The sequence below is a fragment of the Gadus morhua genome, chromosome 10 (assembly GCF_902167405.1).
Source record: "Gadus morhua chromosome 10, gadMor3.0, whole genome shotgun sequence".
Lineage (NCBI taxonomy): Eukaryota > Metazoa > Chordata > Actinopteri > Gadiformes > Gadidae > Gadus > Gadus morhua.
The window spans coordinates 5,602,980-5,620,468 of record NC_044057.1 but is presented as its reverse complement, the minus strand read 5'-3'; the positions used below and the strand labels follow the sequence as shown (position 1 = coordinate 5,620,468).

General features: G+C 46.6%; 1 protein-coding gene across 2 annotated transcripts; it reads right to left on the bottom strand.

Annotated features, from left to right (window-relative positions):
- fmr1 (fragile X messenger ribonucleoprotein 1) lies at nt 1-14,523 on the bottom strand. 2 transcript variants are annotated; one of them, XM_030368169.1, is made up of 15 exons: nt 14,053-14,523; nt 12,998-13,050; nt 12,790-12,883; nt 12,417-12,488; nt 11,718-11,866; nt 10,064-10,157; nt 9,781-9,897; nt 9,083-9,253; nt 8,160-8,238; nt 7,697-7,812; nt 7,497-7,583; nt 6,885-7,122; nt 6,088-6,318; nt 5,701-5,780; nt 1-3,996 (listed from the first exon to the last, which is right to left on the bottom strand). In XM_030368169.1, exons 1-15 carry the CDS (start codon nt 14,101-14,103, stop codon nt 3,742-3,744), a joined length of 1,887 nt encoding a protein of 628 aa, XP_030224029.1. In that variant the 5' UTR covers nt 14,104-14,523; the 3' UTR covers nt 1-3,741. The 2 variants fall into 2 exon arrangements, with proteins under 2 accessions (XP_030224029.1, XP_030224030.1); XM_030368170.1 differs by having other exon boundaries at nt 6,088-6,291.
- Between the last annotated feature and the right edge of the window lie 2,966 nt (nt 14,524-17,489).

Genomic DNA, 17,489 nt, shown 5'->3' with positions numbered 1-17,489 from the left:
GATATTGATACATTTTTTTTAAAAAAAAGCGCACGCTTCAGCCCCAAATGACATTTCCCCACTGATTTCAAGTTAATTTGAAGGATACTTTCCAGCCAAAGTCTGGTTTGTCTCATAAGCTTAGTAATGTACAGCATGGAGTTTAAACCTTCAGGTTCGATAAGAGAATAGAACATAAAACCTCTCCTTCTCCACCTCCCTCACAGTGCGTTTGAGAAAAACAAACGTATCCTACACTCGCGAAACCAAGAGCCCAAAAAGCATTGAGCTGCGATTCAATGTTTCTGGTGCCGAATGCGCTCTGAGATTACAGTTTGGGAATTATTTAATAGTAGTAATGGCATTTTTGGTTTTAATAGGCTTACACGCTCAACCCCAGAGCTGAGGTTAATCCCTAGTGTCGTTTGCTAAAACTGAAATCGAAGAAGCCAATTAGCAGCCTTTTACTGCAGTGACCCCTTTGTTTGTCAAATTCTTTGTAAAAAATAAAATAAAACATGTGACTATTTGTTCCATATAATATATAGAGCAGGCAGTCAATTTGGAGCTATTGTTTGCTAGAAATAGCAGATTGGCCAAAGAAAGATCTAGTCATGTCTCCCCCTGACATGGAGTGGACTACAGTTCACACATTTATTATCAAGAGCTCTAGTATTAAACACACAGATCAGGGATAATAAGTGCACGTTTGAAAGAATAGTACAAATAGTTTTTTCTCTCATTAGACAATTCAAGACATCATTATATACAGTATGCAAGTAAACTGGATCCCTTCACCCCCTTTTAATCTTTTACAATCAATGGATAACCCTATATCCAGTATGAACTCAATGGCTAACTACTGTTGGCCAATATTCCAGTTGCTTTCAGATTTGGACCCGAATGCATAGCAGAAAAATAAGGAAGGATGCTAAATGCTTGCAGAAGGAGGTACGGTCACATTAATTAAAAATAAAAATAAAAATGGGGAAACCACTTAGTGACAGGGGTTTTGATTGTGGTCCTAAATGCTTTTCCAACATGATTTTGATATTCCTACATTCTGTTCAGAAAGCACCCATGATGCGACGCAGGCGGGCCGGCCTTGTGTTTTCTATTGCAAGTTTAATTCAACTGCTCTCCACTCGGATGCTGTTTCTGTATAAATATAAAAGGGATTTTTTTTCAACGCCATTTCGTGGGTCCTGAACAGTTTAAGTAGCTGCATGCACTGCAGGGCAATAATCATTCAATATTATCAGAGATACCGTTTCCCCCCCTCCACCCAGGCCATGTGTCCTACCAGGTAAAAGCCAAACCAACAAGAGCGAGAATCTACAGGCTGCGAGGGAAATACATCTTTTAACTTATTTTGTGCTAAAATTAGGGGTCATTTTTAGCATTTGTCCACAGGGATCATGGGAGAGCAAGAGAAAGAAAAAGTCCAAAGCGCCATGGGTAAAAACGTTAAGAAAGGTCCCCAATTCATACCAAATGGACCAGTAATGGGCCTTATGTTTACTAGCAGAACCAGTTATAGGCCTTATGTATACTAGCAGAACCAGTGATAGGCCTTATTTTTACTAGCAGGACAGACAGAGCTTTGGTGGCTGTCGATACATCAGCTGCATAAAGATGGCAGTAAACCAAACCCCCCTGCCCCCCCCTCAAACTATCCTCCATGTTTAGAAAAAGCACTAGGCTGGCTCACAGGGCTGTACAGTGCGTCCATGGATGCGATGTTAACCATCTTTTATATACCTGCACCAAAAGTGTCCTCCCTGATTTAGACGTCTACGGTATACTAGCCACGAACTCCAAGGCACAGGGCACACAAACTATGGCTGGGTTTCCCCAAGTGTTCGTAGCCTACTAACCAATCACGTGTTTGCATTTGCAGGACGTAGCGGCGCCCGGTTATCAATCAAAAATAGATTTGACTTTTTTTTTTCCTTTTCACTGATGGGACACAAAACACAGAAATACATGAAATAATAATATAAAAGTGCAAACTAGCGCCACATTTTTACAAGCAAAATGCAGTTAATCGATGCTATGTGCAACGTCGAATCTATTGCAGTGCAAAGAAAATAACAAAGAAAAAGTCCATTAATACCCAATAAAGGCTACGAACAGTCTGAGAAGCCCTTACACGGTCGATATTACACGTTTACACACCGACGACACTACTTAAGTCCCTTAGGGTTTAGTCGTTAGGAAATTCTCTAAAGTCTCCATGTCCACTGGTACACACTTAATTGCAATTCTACACAAATCCATTCAAACCACAGCAATCACTTCTAAGTCATCATAAGACAAGTGGACAAGGTGCGGCGGTCAGGAATGGCTTCCATCAGAGGGCCAGCTCGTAGTCCGTTCAGCTGCTGCCGTGGATACAGTTCTAGATGTTTCCATGGAGAACGCTCCAGAGCCATTCATTGAGTTGGAGGTCCACAATGGATCGTTGGTTTAAAAAAGTTTTTGTTTGTGTCATTACTTTAAAAAGGTCTGAGATATATTTCACCATGAGAAATAAACAATTCTGTGCTGGTCTAATGAAGGATCTTGCAGTCAGGTTCTTATTTGGACGCCTCTTTGAGCAGGAGGAGTGGAACAGGAATGGAGAATGTCACCAAGAGGATCGCGGGCAAGAAGACAGCTGTCTCAGTATAGACAATTTGTATAAAAATTTAAAAGGAACAGCATATGCAACACCTAGTTAGAATATACGGTCGGTTGGGTTTCAAACCCACACAATTTGGTCAAAATAAACCGGTCTAAAAATACTAAATTAAAAAACGGGGGTTCCAGTGGTCACTATTTAAATGGATTCCTCATAAGGAAGCGACAAGGGGAGGTCGTAACGCCGGACTTCATGTACAATTAAAAAGGACTTTCTCGTCAGCATGATGACGCACGGAGAAAGTCAAGCGCTTGAAACTAACTGATATTGGGGGTACACCTTTCACCTAGCCCCGGCAACATAATCAAAACGGCCCATGAATGAATTGTAATGAAAACATTTTCCTGGCCCTTAAACAACGAACCCTCGCCAAACGGCCAGCACTTCTACGGCTGGCCCCTCAGAGACACTGCAGTCCCGTTTTGAATTCACCTCACAGATCAGACGCACCGCGGCGGCGGAGTCTAGCAGGGGAAGGTCGAGCAAGGTCAGGGACACCTGTGGTGCTTACAATTACATGCAGCCGAACGTTCACCCCTGCTGCTGGCCTCGTAAACCAATTATTCACTCGATAGTCCCGTTGGTCAGCATGGGAAGCGGAGGGACGGGGGGGGGGGGAAGCGAGGAGGAATGTAAAAACTGTGACTGCGATGGGTAGTGGACCGAATCTTGTTCTATTCTACCTTCCCATCGGTACGAATGAGTCACTTTTCTTCAGGATTTTCCTCGAGAGCGGCGAATCCCAGGAACCCCAGGTGCAGATCACAACAGAGCGCGCTAGATAGCAAAGAAACGTACGTAGATACGACCGAAAAACTAAAACCCATTGAAGTAAAGAATCTCCAGATTCGAAGGAGTGCGTGTTCGCACGTGTATGAACGCCTAACTCAGACGAGGGACCGAGCGACAGAGCGGGGCCCTAACACAGAGGCCCCCTGTATTCTACTGTGTGTGTGTGTGTTTTCTGAACGTATGGAGATGACGACAGTCCACCACGCCCACCGCTGGTCATTAGCACGCCGAGCTCCGCCCCCCCCCCCCCGACTCCCCCTCCCCTCCGACCGAGCTGTGGCGCCGCCCTACGACACGCCGTTCAGCAGCGGCGGGGGCGTGTCCTGTTTGTCCTTCTTCGCCACCCGCTCCCGGACGGGCCGCGGTGGGTGTCGCGAGGGCCCCTCGGCGCCGGCGCCCGGGGCCCCCTGGGAGGAGGTGGAGGGGGCGCCCCCCGCTAGGCCGCCGCCGCCGCCGCCTCCTCCTCCTGCACCACCTCCCCCTCCTCCTCTCCCGGCCGGGGCGTGCTGCACGCTACGCTCGTTATTGCTGTCCACGCGGATCTAAAGAGGTGAGGAGAGAGAGGAGAGAGGCGGGAGGAGAGACAGAGAGGAGAGATGGGAGGAGAGACAGAGAGGGGAGACAGAGAGGAGAGAGGAGAGGGACGGGAGGAGAGACAGAGAGGAGAGATGGGAGAGAGGAAAGGGACGGGAGGAGAGACAGAGAGGAGAGAGGAGAGAGACGGGAGGAGAGACAGGAGAGAGGAGAGAGACGGGAGGACAGACAGAGAGGAGAGATGGGAGGAGAGACAGGGAGGAGAGGAGAGACAGGGAGGAGACAGGGAGGAGAGAGAGGAGAGGAGACGGGAAGAGAGACCGAGAGGAGAGATGGGAGGAGAGAGAGAGGAGAGAAAGGAGGAGAGACAGGGAGGAGAGACAGGGAGGAGAGAGAGGAGAGGAGAGATGGGAGGAGAGAGAGAGAGGAGAGAAAGGAGGAGAGACGGGAAGAGAGACAGAGAGGAGAGATGGGAGGAGAGAGAGAGAGGAGAGAAAGGAGGAGAGACGGGAAGAGAGACAGAGAGGAGAGACAGAGAGGAGAGACGGGAAGAGAGACAGGGAGAAGAGAGGTCATCAGAGCTGACTTGTTATTCATCTTCATACCCGTGATAGCAGGCTTGTTTTAGATCATTTCAATATTCACATTTTATTGGTTGATCTTATTAAAGGGGTGATATTATGCCGCCAGGTGTGAGTCTGATTAGTCATTACAGGCCGTTTGAAAACCTGCCCTTCCCTGTGCCTTCAAACGGCCTGTAATGGCTAATCACACTCTCAGCTGGTGGCATAGCATCACCCCTTTGAAACTATTCAAGGATATTGTTCTCCTTCATGGTGTTGTTGTGGGAGTCCACTGCACTAGTGCAGATCCCAGTTTAGTTTTGATGCTTATAGATATTGGTGAACTGCAGGTTGAGGGTTTGTTTACATTGAGCTTGAATATTTCACTGTTATCCCCGGGATGAAATACTAAACATATGGAAGGCCAAAGGTTCCATTGAGGTAACGGTAAGCATCCTCAAAAAGCCTGGCCAAAACCTGGGATGACCATGTCCTCTTAGTTTAGTATTCTGATTTGAGTACATTAGTCAATGCTCTGCAGCACTTTCACAGCTGCCGTCCGAAACCGAGAGACAGACGTCACAATAACTGGTGGTAATAATAATTATAAGTGTACATTAATTCAGATGATTTTGGTTGCATCCATACAAGATGCAACAGGGACAGGGAGGGACGCTCTGCCGCTTATGTGAGCCACATTAGTGCCTGGCTGCTTCCTCTTCGGGGGAATAGCGGTAATCCTGCTCTGCAGTTTGATGAAAACTTTGCACAAAAGTTCAACCATCCATTTGCTTTGGGATAATTGGAACTGGCTTAGCACACGCAGCAACCCTACGCAATGTTATAGTTTGGCTTTTTGCATTATTTAAATAACCCTGCAGCAATTAAAAGGAAAAAAATGATCCAAACACGATTCCGCAGGGTAGGCACTATGGATCGACTCGTTTTTCCTTAGCAAATATTTAAATATTTTTCTAATATTACTCCAAGGACAAATTATTTTGTGGGCCAGCCCTCACTGCACTATGCTGCATTTGGCTAAATAAACATCTAATGTAACAGTTACTGTACATTGACATGTCAAACACTGCCCTCCAAAGCCCGGCCTGGCTGGTCGAGGGCGTGTTGGACGGGGGTGTGAGGGGTTACCTGCAGGGATTCCTCCGGCCCTCTGGTCTTGGTGTCCCTGACGTAGCGAGGTCGCGGCTCTCCCCAGGGAAGGTCATCACCTGGAGGGGGGAAGAGCAGCCACGACTCATCAAGACACGAGCATATAAAAACAAGGAACACGTCCAACAACACACACGGAACACATCCAACACACACACACACACAGACCACATCCAACACACACACCACATCCAACACACACACACACACACACACGGACCACATCCAACACACACACAGACCACACACACACAGACCACACACACACACACACACACACACACACACACACACACACACACACACACACACACACACACACACACACACACACACACACACACACACACACACACACACACACACCTTTATAGCCTCCACGTCCTCCGCCCCGCCCCCCTCGGCCCCGGGGCCCTCCAGATGCCCCCCCCCTCTTCCTCGTGTCGGCGCGCCGAGGCAGGGTCCCGCCCCCTGTCACCAGCTCGTCGGTGGGCGCCAGTGACCAATCGCTGAGCTCGTCTCGGTGGTCCGATTCCGTCTCGGAGGCGTTGGAGGCCTCCGAGTTGGTGCCTGGGGGGGTGGGGGGGTCATGCGACACTGCAGCTATGTTATAGAGGGCGGGGGAGGAGAGGGCGGCCGCGGGTCTTCATGCTAAATCTAATTATAATAAATAGAGTTGCAAGCAACCATGACGGGGTCCTACTGTATGACGAGCATGGTGGCTTGATGAATACATGATGGCAAACATTATTTGATATTTTAACACACCTCACAAATGGTTGGTTGAGGTTGGACTTGAACCAACAACCCAATGGTCATGAGGCAGACGCAGTTTCAGGCATTGCACTTTCCGAGTGAAAATGGCAGCCAGTTGAGTATGTGGCACTTCAAAAGGCTTGTGATAGCGCCACCTATTGTTAATTCAGGCCCATCCTTTGACGCCCTTACCCATTTTAATAAGTTATCTTTATAACTTTTGAGCTTGTCGTTTTTGAGATATGGCTGAATGTCAGGATTTTTATTATTTATAATAATACTAACGAATTCAATAGGGTTCCTATGTTTTTCGTAGGACCCTAATAATACAGATGGCCACAAATACACTTCAATTAGTGCTGCAACGGTATTTAAAAAACAACCCGCCTTTCAGTGACGGAGCGTACCTGATGTGAAGGCAGCTCCTCCTCCTCCTCGCCTCCCCCGGCCTCCTCTTCCTCCCCCACCCGCGTAGCCCTTGCCCCCGGCCCCGCCCCCCCCTCGGCCCATGCCGTTGTCGAAGACGTAGGCCTTGTCCTTGAGGTTGCGGGGGCCTCCCCCTCCGCCGCCGCCGCCTCCCCCGCCTCCGATCTGCCGGAGCTGCTCGTCGATCTGAAGACGCTCCAGACGGAGCAGGTCCACCTCCTGCGGAGAGAGGAGGAGGAGGAGGAGGAGGAGGAGGTTTCAACAGGGCCGAGAGCGGGTCCCAGATCAATGGAAACACTTCAACACGTGCAGCACAATGTCCTGTCTGCGGCCAGAACTGTGTCTGTAGCAGTATAGTCTAATCAATTAGACTAAAGCAGACTCGCTAGTGTAGAAATACAACCTCTTTAAATCCCCATCTGAAAGCTTGGACTACTACTTCCTCGGTAGACTAACTTCCTCCTGAAACAGGAGTCATATCTCTGGTGATCTTGGTTTCCAGCCCGGGCTCTTTAGCGTCTGCTGTATTACAGTAGGACGGACTGCAGACCCCCGGGGTTAAAGCAGAACACTGCCGGCATGGAGACGCTCACCTTGAGGTAGTTGAGGTGGTAGTCCAGCAGCACTTTGGCGTTGGAGATGCTTTCCTTGGTCCCCACAAACACAAAAGGCACCAACCCCTGGTGTGGAGAAAGAGGGCGACAGGGAGGGGATGAGAGGGTACAGTCGCCACCGTGGGACCCACATGAGCGGCTGGGTTCGTTTGGATCCTGGGAGCATGGGACCCACGCACCTCATCGGACGGCGGGCTGGGCTTCTTGTCGTTCTCGGGCTCGATGCGGACACGCACCACGCCAGACTTATCCACCACCTCCTGGATCAGCTTGCCGTTCTTGCCGATCACCTTCCCTGTGGGCCGGAGGGAGAGGCATCACAGGCAAAGACCACCGTCAGATACTAAAAATAGGTTTTGTGCTTCATGACTGTGCACATGCACAGCAAAATAGTGCTGCACGATTCATTGAATCGCAATATCAGCCTTTTGCGATTGTATAACCGGCCGCAGAAGGCTGCAATTTAATTAAAAAAAGATGAAAAATAAATAAATAAATATGCATTTTCTTATTTATTATATTGATTTCATTTAGTTGAACTATAGAGAAAACCTAACAAGTTTACACAGCAGAAATGCCTTATTTTGAAAAATATATATTTATTTTTTTAATTCTTTATAATGTACTGTAAAATGTACTTACCGACTAAAAGCCTGGGAACTTTGATGACGTCTTCGGAGAACTCTAGGAAACTCCTGGCTTTACGCACGGCCTCCTGGTCCTGAAAGCACATGGTCTGAGATGAAGCCACTGTTCCAGCTAGTTCCAGGCAACGTGTACTACTAGGACAGCTGACGGCCAATACAGGTGGCACCATGACACAAAATGTGACAAAACGCTCGCTCACGAGTCAACCGTTTGTCAAGAACAAAATAAAATGCACGATTCACTTCTCCAGCGAACTGATCCGAGTGGTATTGCAAATAAACTGTTCATTTAAAGGGGACATATTATACCACCAGGTGCGAGTGTGATTAGCCTTACAAGCCGTTTCGATAATCTGTCCCATATGACATCACTAGTGGGCGTGTCCACCTAGATCTGCGCTGGATAGATCAGTCTACCAGGCTACCCAGTGGACTGACGTAAACGTTGCTCATCTATCCAGCACAGATCTAGGTGGACATGCCCACTAGTGATGTCATATGGGGCAGATTTTCGAAACGGCTTGTAAGGTGGTATAATATGTCCCCTTTAAAAAGGTGCTGCAGGTCAAATTTAAGAGCTATTCTTTGAGTGTAGTTTGTTGGAAATGGCACAGCGATCTGTCGGTTTTTAGCAGCTGAAATGCACTGTGAGAATATCCATCTGTTTCTAGTTGACTGCGCCTGCATCTGAACGAGCCAATTTTTTAAGGCTCCCAGCTGCCCAATCAGGGCATCTCTTCTCTGATTGGAGCAGAGAGCGAGGCGATGTTCCATTGTTTTTATTATCTTGCTCTCACTTCATTCTGCTCTCTGCATTTCCAACTCGGGAACCTGCACCACAGCAGCATTAACCCTGGAGCGGTCGGCTCTCCCCTGCTGTACCAGGGGGCTGTATGTATGCGTGGGCGGCCCCCCCACCTCTCCGTAGATGTGGAAGGTGCAGGTCTCCTCGTCCAGGTCGATGGTGGTCACCCCGGGCACCTTGCGGGCCTGCTGGATGTTGGCGCCGTGCGTCCCGATGGCCAGACCCATCAGGTCGTCCCGCACGGCGAACTGCTCGTGGAACCGGGACGCCAGCTGCCTGGAGCTCTGCGACCACGCAGACGGAACGTTGTTATTCATGTTCAGTGTTTAGGGCCAGGCACTGCCAGTGTATTTAAACTCAATAGTCTCTTCCGGGCCCTTTATAGTCTCCATGAGTCTCATTTTGGTTCTTGGGAGTGTTTTCTGCGTTCCTGAGGCCTTTAAAGCCTTCGTCAACCTGACGAAAACTACAGTGAAAGAGGCAAGCAGTGGCGCAGGGCTGCCCGCTGAAACCGTTGAAGTGGAATCAGCGTTTGCTCTCACCATCACTTTACCGATGGGGGTTGTGCCTCAAATCGGATTTGAATACCATGAAACAAGTTTATTGCATTATCTCATGAAGTATACCAGGCTTTTAGCGTATCATTACTGTTCGATTGAATGCAAATGCTGGCGTGAATGGATGTGCAGTCTCATCATGGTGTGAAAAGGTCATTTGTTGGCGGAGGCGATGGGTTATTTAGTGGAGGCGCCTTGCCTATAGAGAGCTGTGGGACAACCTGATTTAGCACAAATTATGTTTAAAATAATACCTCCAGTTGTCGACTGGCCTCCTCGTTGCGCTGCATGAGAGACATCTTGGTGCGCAGGCTCCTGAAGTGCATGTCACTCATCATCTGGGCCCGCTTGGCGCTCACCTCGTTCACAGACTGCAGACCATAGCCACCAGTTAGTACCTGAACCACAGCATGCGTCTCGCACGTGGCTAAAAACAAGTACAGGTGGGTCTCATCCATAGAGGGAATCATCTGTGACGTGTAGCCACAGGGCCGTGGGCATTTGGTTCTGGTAGAATGAGACCGACTGGGAACTGACCAGTATGATGAGCTGCTTGGCGTCCGAGTCGTACGTGATGCTGAACGCACCCACCGCCTTCTTGAAGTCCTTGTGGGTGGACTCCTTGGAGCACCTGCAATGCAGAGAGAGACAACACTCAATCCGAGTGGATCGCACAATGCACTCCCGAGATCGACCCACATTGTAATCCATCCATATGGAAAACGAAAGATATAGAACATTGTGTTTGCGTTGCAAATCCTGCATAAAATGTCATAAACAGCATATGATGCAAGTTATGTTCTGAGAAGAAAATGTACTTTAAAATGTGAAGCCTGCACCCTGTTTAGGGACTACACCAGGGGGACCAACTCATGGCAGCCTGATCTCCTTGCTTCACTAAAACTTCCGATAGCATAGAATCAGGCCAAATGATTTCCTGTGTGTGTGTGTGTGTGTGTGTGTTATGTTTATAATGTATTGCGTACATCATTAAATAAAACCACAGTTACCGCATAACATATGTGTGTCAAGTTTTCTTTGCCGAAATTTATTTGAGGACTCTGTATTTCTGAAGTTGTGGAAGAAAACCTTAGTTCCATGTGTGAATTGAAACAGCCATTTGAAGTTTGAAATTCATGTGCATCTGTCTCATCGGAGACTGCAGACAAGCTGTCAAAATATCAACTTGTCAAATTCAAATGCGCTCATGGCTCTTAAAGGGGATGGGAGCTGGCACTCTCATTGGTTTATTGCACGTTACGCCCAAACCACACCTACGGGTAATTAGGCTTCTTAAGACCAACCCTGCGCCGGTAAAATGGATCACCACAACTACTATACGAAAAGTCTTATCACAAAGACAAAAGTTCAGCTGCTGTTTATATGTGTGCTAGCTGCACCCATTCTAAGTGCCCTTTGGCAGAATAGGTACCAGGAAGTAATTTTTACAAATGATGCTGGCTAGGAAGTGAAGCCTGGAGAGAGGGTTACGGTGGTTTGATCACAGAGACTGCTATTGTTCAAGTTGCTAGAAGAACTTTGGGGGCAGGAAGAGTTTTGATTTACTCCCTCCTTGTTAGCTACACTGAAGTCAGGTTAAATAATAAAAATGATATTTACTCTATTGAGCCTTTGTTGATCTGTATTGTTTGCAGAGGTAACAATACAACAAAATCCTGAATTTTTTTATTTTTTTTGTTTTTCCGTAACGAAAAAATGCCCAAAAAAAAAAAAAAAAGTAAAATGTAGATCTTGCACCTGCAGCGGTGTGTGTGTCTGCATGCTTGAGGTGTGGGAGTGAAGGAAGCCATGTGTCCCTCTCTAAAGCATCCTTCCCTTCTCCGTCCATGCCCTGCAGTGGTGTGTGTATGCGTGTTTGTTCGCTCGAGGTGTGGGAGAGAAGGTAGCCATGTGTTCCTCGCTAAAGCGTCCTTGCCTTCTCCATCCATTCATTCAGCGGTGTGTGTGTCTGCACGCTCGAGGTGTAGGAGTTAAGGTAGCCATGTGTTCCTCTCTAAAGCGTCCTTGCCTTCTCCATCCATTCATTCAGTGGTGTGTGTGTCTGCATGCTCGAGGTGTAGGAGTTAAGGTAGCCATGTGTTCCTCTCTAAAGCACCCTATCATTCCCTTCTCCGTCCATGCACTGCAGCGTAGTGTGTGTTTGCAAGAGGTGTGCGAGGGAAGCGCTCACATCTGCCGCAGGTCCTCTGGCACGTCCAGGTCGATCTTCAGGAAGGTGCTCTTGGTGGCCGGGGTGTTGGGGTTGACCGGCCTCAGCCGCTCCAGCGTCACAATCTCGTTCAGCGTGGCGTCGCAGGCGGCGTACTCGATGACGTAGAACTACGGAGGGAGGTCAGAGAGGGCCGGCAGTTAGACCACAGACCCCTTGGGGCTGTGATCCCAGTGGCTTTGAACATCGCAAGAGAAGAAGAACGAGGAGAGAGAAAATAGACAAGAGGCTATAGAAGCAAAACCACTTGAGAGAGGAGAGAGTGTGATAGAGAGAGGGAGCGTATGTAAGATTAGCCCAACACCAAAAGAGTCATCGGGGCTACAAGACACAAGCCTATCTGACATGAATCACCGAATAACAGTTCGATTTTAAAACCCAACTAATGGATATGACTAACAGAAAAATTGACCTAAATCATGTTTAAATCACTAGACTGACTAGAATGTTCACTATCAGATCACAAAAGACGTCCATGACCAGGGAATCTATGTACACATTTTTCCACAGTATATTTTTATCCAACAGATGAAGAACCTGTGTCAGCCGGTTTATAATAGTTTTGTAAAATATAATTGGCATAACAAAGTGGCTGGCCCAGCGGACCAAACTAAAAATTGAACAGAGGTTCAGATATACCACACTTCAATGAAGACATACCTCTCCTTTGACCATGCGAACCTTGGCCAGCCACCACCCACAAGGTTCCTTGTCATTTGCCCTGGAATAGACCTTAAAAAAATGAAAACATAAAGCAGACATCCAACTTATCAGGCAAAAAATTGAACAACTCATGGTTGGGTCAACAAAAAAAGAAATACAGATTCATAGCGCTGATACAAAAAAATGCAATCTGATAGTTTTCTCGAGGGAACCCCCAGCAAAGACTAACGCTGAGCAGTAGAACAACCAAGGCTGCTCAGGCCCTAGTTTCATCACAGAGGCAGCACTCCGTCGCTTTTGTAAACAACAACATGAGGCCATGACAACACAACAAGAGAAGACGGGCCGCAGAATACATGGAGGATCCTACCTCGACCTCGTCATTCTCGTTGATCTCCTTGAGGAAACCCATCGGGGGAGGGAAGCGGACGTCCTGGAACTGGATCTGACGCTCGGGCTGCCAGCTGGATTCACACGCACAGAAAACCGATTAGTTCACAAGCATTGGATGATGGATCGCTGAGCGAGACAATGGGGAACAATGTGTGTGAGTGCTTGAGTGTGTGTGTGTTACTTACTTGTTCTCAAACGCCACAGTCACAGTTCCCTCGTGAACATCTTTTATGAAAGCCTGCATGACAGCCAAATACTCAAGTCAGCCAATCAAACACACTCAAAAGGCATGCACTTAATACCCATGGTGAGTGTCAACCGCATGTTTTGCCATTGTCTTAAATACACGTGACTCATTTCCAACAGCCTCTCCTAAAAGCAAGTTATACTGCATGTCTAGTGCATCATTCATATATTGCAACTTTAGAGGTCGACTACAACGCTGAGCAGGCCTTTATGGGCGCAAACACACACACACACACACACACACACACACACACACACACACACACACACACACACACACACACACACACACACACACAAATTTGGATTAAAGATCTTTTTAATTACTTAAGACCAGATCACTCATAACAAAAAGCAACAGGTTTAAAGCAAAGTATACCAATGGCTAACGAGCTGCTTGGTCGACAACTGGCAGGGTTGTCGTCAGCCAAATCGTCCACCAAACTTCAGAATCATACACACTCTGTTCATGAAGACAATTACTGGAATGCAAGTGTGGATTCAACGAGATCGTATGAGCTACATGGTCATAACAATGAGGCCAGCTAGATGCAACTTGGTTCAACCCACAAAAGTGGGTTGAACCCTGGTCCAACTCAAATGGGCTCCTGGTCCCTTTGTTGAAATGCAGTGTCACGTTGTCACACACAACAACTGATGCTTGTTTATTCCTGCACACAGATCATGCAATCTGCAGGTTAGCGTTTGGAGTTACACGCCTCCCACTAAAACCATCATCTGTCCTGCTAAACCAATACACGTACCCCACTTAAGCTAGTTTGATCTGGTTAGTACTATGAACACCATTATAGACACACCACTACAGCAGTTAGGTTTATAGTGATGTGCTTTTCTGGGTGCATCACTGTGTGTGTGATAGCTGTGTGTTCTAGCATTTAGTGAGATAGCTCGCTAGCTCCTTAAAACCAGCGCTCATTAATGCAAAGCTCTACTCAGTACCAGGATAATTATGAACAATAAAAAGTGGAATTACCTTGTAGAAAGCCCCGCTGGTGCCCCTCACCTCCACCACTAGCTCGTCCATGGCTCGGATAGATCCTCTGGGCTCGCTCGCCAGCTAGCTAACTACCGCTAGCTGTGCAAGGTAGCCAGCTAGCTAGCTAGCTAGCGGGAAGCTAGCCGAGGGGGAACGAGTTTCACTTTGCTCTGAAGCTAGCCGATGTAGCCAGCTAGCTCGAGGTAACAGGCCGCGGCGATCCAGTGCTGATGCGTGTTTATATCCGGTCGGACCTGGTCCCTCAGACCTCAGAGTTTCGTTTTTTTAGGTGTGTGGTGTCTTGTATTTCGTCATCGACGAGCAATTACAGCGGAGCAGGCGCGGTTGTGTTGACGTTAAGTGGTTATTAGTGCATCGCGCTGCTATTGGCTAGTGTTGCCAGATTGGAACAGACTTCCAAGCACAATCTCGGCTGGGATTGGTCTGGGAAATCTAGCCCAATCTGGCAACGCTACTATTGGCCGGCCGTTCCTTTCTTTCTCTGCCCCGTGACGTCATGGCTCCTGCCTCCTCCCACTGTGATAATATCAAAATACTAGTACGAATGGAAATACTTTAACCATGAGATCATTAAAATGGTGGATAAAATAATTTTGTCTGTACTTTGATTTTTTTGTTTCAATATCAGCCTGTTTCGTAGACATGTGTGTGCGTGTGTGTGTGTGTGTGTGTGTGTGTGTGTGTGTGTGTGTGTGTGTGTGTGTGTGTGTGTGTGTGTGTGTGTGTGTGTGTGTGTGTGTGTGTGTGTGCGTGCGTGTGTGTGTGTGTGTGTGTGTGTGGGGGGGGGGGGGGGGGGGGGGGACTTTATGTGTCTGTGTGTGAGTGTATTTGTGTGTGTGTGTCTTAAAAAGTAGATTAACAAACTACAATAATTTTTTTAAGTTTTACATTATACCGCCGAGTCACCAACATCTCGATAACCAGAACTTCGCACAAACTATATGATTGCTGTGCAACTAATTAGTTAGTACAAGCTAGTGTAAATATGCTTTGAAACTGATATAATTACTCAAGTTTATATAAAATCATCCAAAATGCTATTTCACGCAACATAGTTATACTAGCGCAAATTATGGAAAGGAAAACCTATCAATAATGGAGTTCTTTAATATGCACTAACTTGTTAGTGAGTGTAACTCAGACCTATGTTTAGGCTGAAGTGTAGTCTTGTAGGCTTGTGTCACACAGCATTTATGTTTGTGCCCAAAACCACCATAAAAAATAAATAAAATAAAAAATTTATATTGGCCGTTTTAAATGACACAGCAATACATTGTGTTGCTTCAATGTTTAGAATAAATTAAGCCACCGTTTAATGGTATGTTATAGGCTATGGCAAGTTTTGCTGTTATGAGGTGCTTGTGTCATAACATATCTATTACATGTTGTCAGTTAAATCGCATCTATTTTCACACAAGCTCTATAAGCACTATAGCCAGATGCAAAAGTCCCCAAATTCCCCTCTGTGCCAGATATAACCTTACTATAGAGCAGGATTAAATCCCTCCTATTGAGGCTTGAGGGGAATCAGCACCTCGGATAGCAACCCTTGCCCCATTTATGAAAACTAAATCACTGATCTGAAACAGACGTCAACTAATAAATGTGTTAGATTGCCTATCAACGCTCACCAACAATCGATTTATTTCCTAAAACAGCCTGGCAGAGCTACCTAAAAGATCAGTTGGCAACAGTAGTGAAAGTACTCTGGCAAATTGGTGACCGGAATTTCGACTGATTCCTTTTATTGGCCCTTGGATGTGCTAAACAAGATTGACACATTAGACCAGGCATTTGGAACTGGGTGCTGGTTGAAGGAGTAATTCCTTGATACTATATCATTTGAATGTATTTCTCTTTGCACATGTCCGTGATAGACAGAGTGTGTGCGCTCGTGTGTGTGTTCCAAATAAAGCTGGCTGTGGGGAACACATTAAAAGATATTCCTTGAATTATAGGCTATGTTGTAGTTGCACCGTAGTTATTCATTGAATCATCAGAACCAGTTTTTTTTGTCAAACACGTTGCAAGGAATTCAAATGCAAGGCGTTTGTCGTTGTGAACTGCTACAAAAAGGACCAATAGAGAAATCCAAGAGCAAATTATAATTTTTTACAAATGTACAGATTAAATTACATTGGTGCATGCATGATTATAATACCAACTTAACATCACTAATTATATCAGACATGTATGTAATGGAATAAAAGATGAGATGAATAAAAGATCTGTCTTTGCAATATAAACCTGTCAGCATTGCAATGTTTCATTCAACCGGGTAACCCATCAATCTAGTCAGAGCAAAGAGGATTTGAGGACTGAATTCAGCACAATGTACTTAACATATGGGTGTGGCTAAGAGGGATGCAGAGATACCATGTTGTGTGTGCTGCCACAGGGGGAATGACTTGCACCAGCATGTACTGGATTTGCTGAAGAATGCTTTGTTATTGAAAAGTGAAGACGCGGAAGAGTGCAAATAAAATGAATGATCAGAGAGAAGATTCTGAAAGCAGGCAGGTATTGGTGGATGTGCCTGGAGCACTGTGGCATTGTCCTGCAAGACTGGACGACACCGCCTGACCTGGGAAGGAGAGCAGGGGGTGCTACTGTGGTCTGTGGTGGGAGACAGGTGAGGTCTGCTGGTGCAGAGGCTCCCCCAGACCCAACCACAATCAGTGTGGTGGTGTTTAGGTTTTTCAACACACACATAGCTTGTATCTACCTTCCTCAAAGTCCATTATTGGTTTGAGGAGGAGTTGTCGATTTGGAAGTATTGGTCAAAGAGACGGTTGAGGGTGACCTGTAGGAAGCCATTGACCAGTGATGATTGTAGGAAGGCCAAACCTGGATCCTTTGGTTCCTGTGTTTCAAAGCAGTTTTGACTTACATCCGCAAGATGAGCTGCAGTGAGAGAGGTAACAATGCAGCCTACCAGCAGCCAGTAGCGATGATAAGAGTTGAAAGCAGGCCTATCGGCCAGGTATCTCGGGCCTTGATAGTGTGTCTCCAGACATCTTGTCCTCTGGCTCTGAGAACAAGGGATTCTTCCTCAAGATCCTTCCTCTCCTCGAACTGTTAGAATGCTTCTGATTCATATAATTTATTTTTGTTTTGGGTAACATATAGTTTATTGACAGATTTTTTATATTGATTCACTTTTGTTTGTTTTCTGGCTGGTAGAATACATGTCCCACACATCAATGTTTCCAATGGAAGACAACATGCGTTTCTGATAAAGTGCTGATGAAGTTTACTTTCCTGAAAACAGAGCACAAGTGGAGACATGTTGATAAGTGAAGGCAGAATAACGATAGGTGTTCTGATTGGAACCCGTTGTGTCACATGGTTAGAGTTAAATCCAGTAAGTCTAAATGCATCCCCAAATCCCGGGATCAACAAAACAGGAAAGA

Bases quoted from the DNA above. Each gene is read 5' to 3' on its own strand.
- fmr1 (XM_030368169.1), bottom strand. From the start codon at position 14,103: ATGGACGAGCTAGTGGTGGAGGTGAGGGGCACCAGCGGGGCTTTCTAC. The intron at 12,489-12,789 runs GTAGGATCCTCC...CATTTTTTTAAG, and splicing joins ACGAGAATGACGAGGTCGAG to GTCTATTCCAGGGCAAATGA. The intron at 6,319-6,884 runs GTACGCTCCGTC...ACATAGCTGCAG, and splicing joins AGGAGCTGCCTTCACATCAG to TGTCGCATGACCCCCCCACC.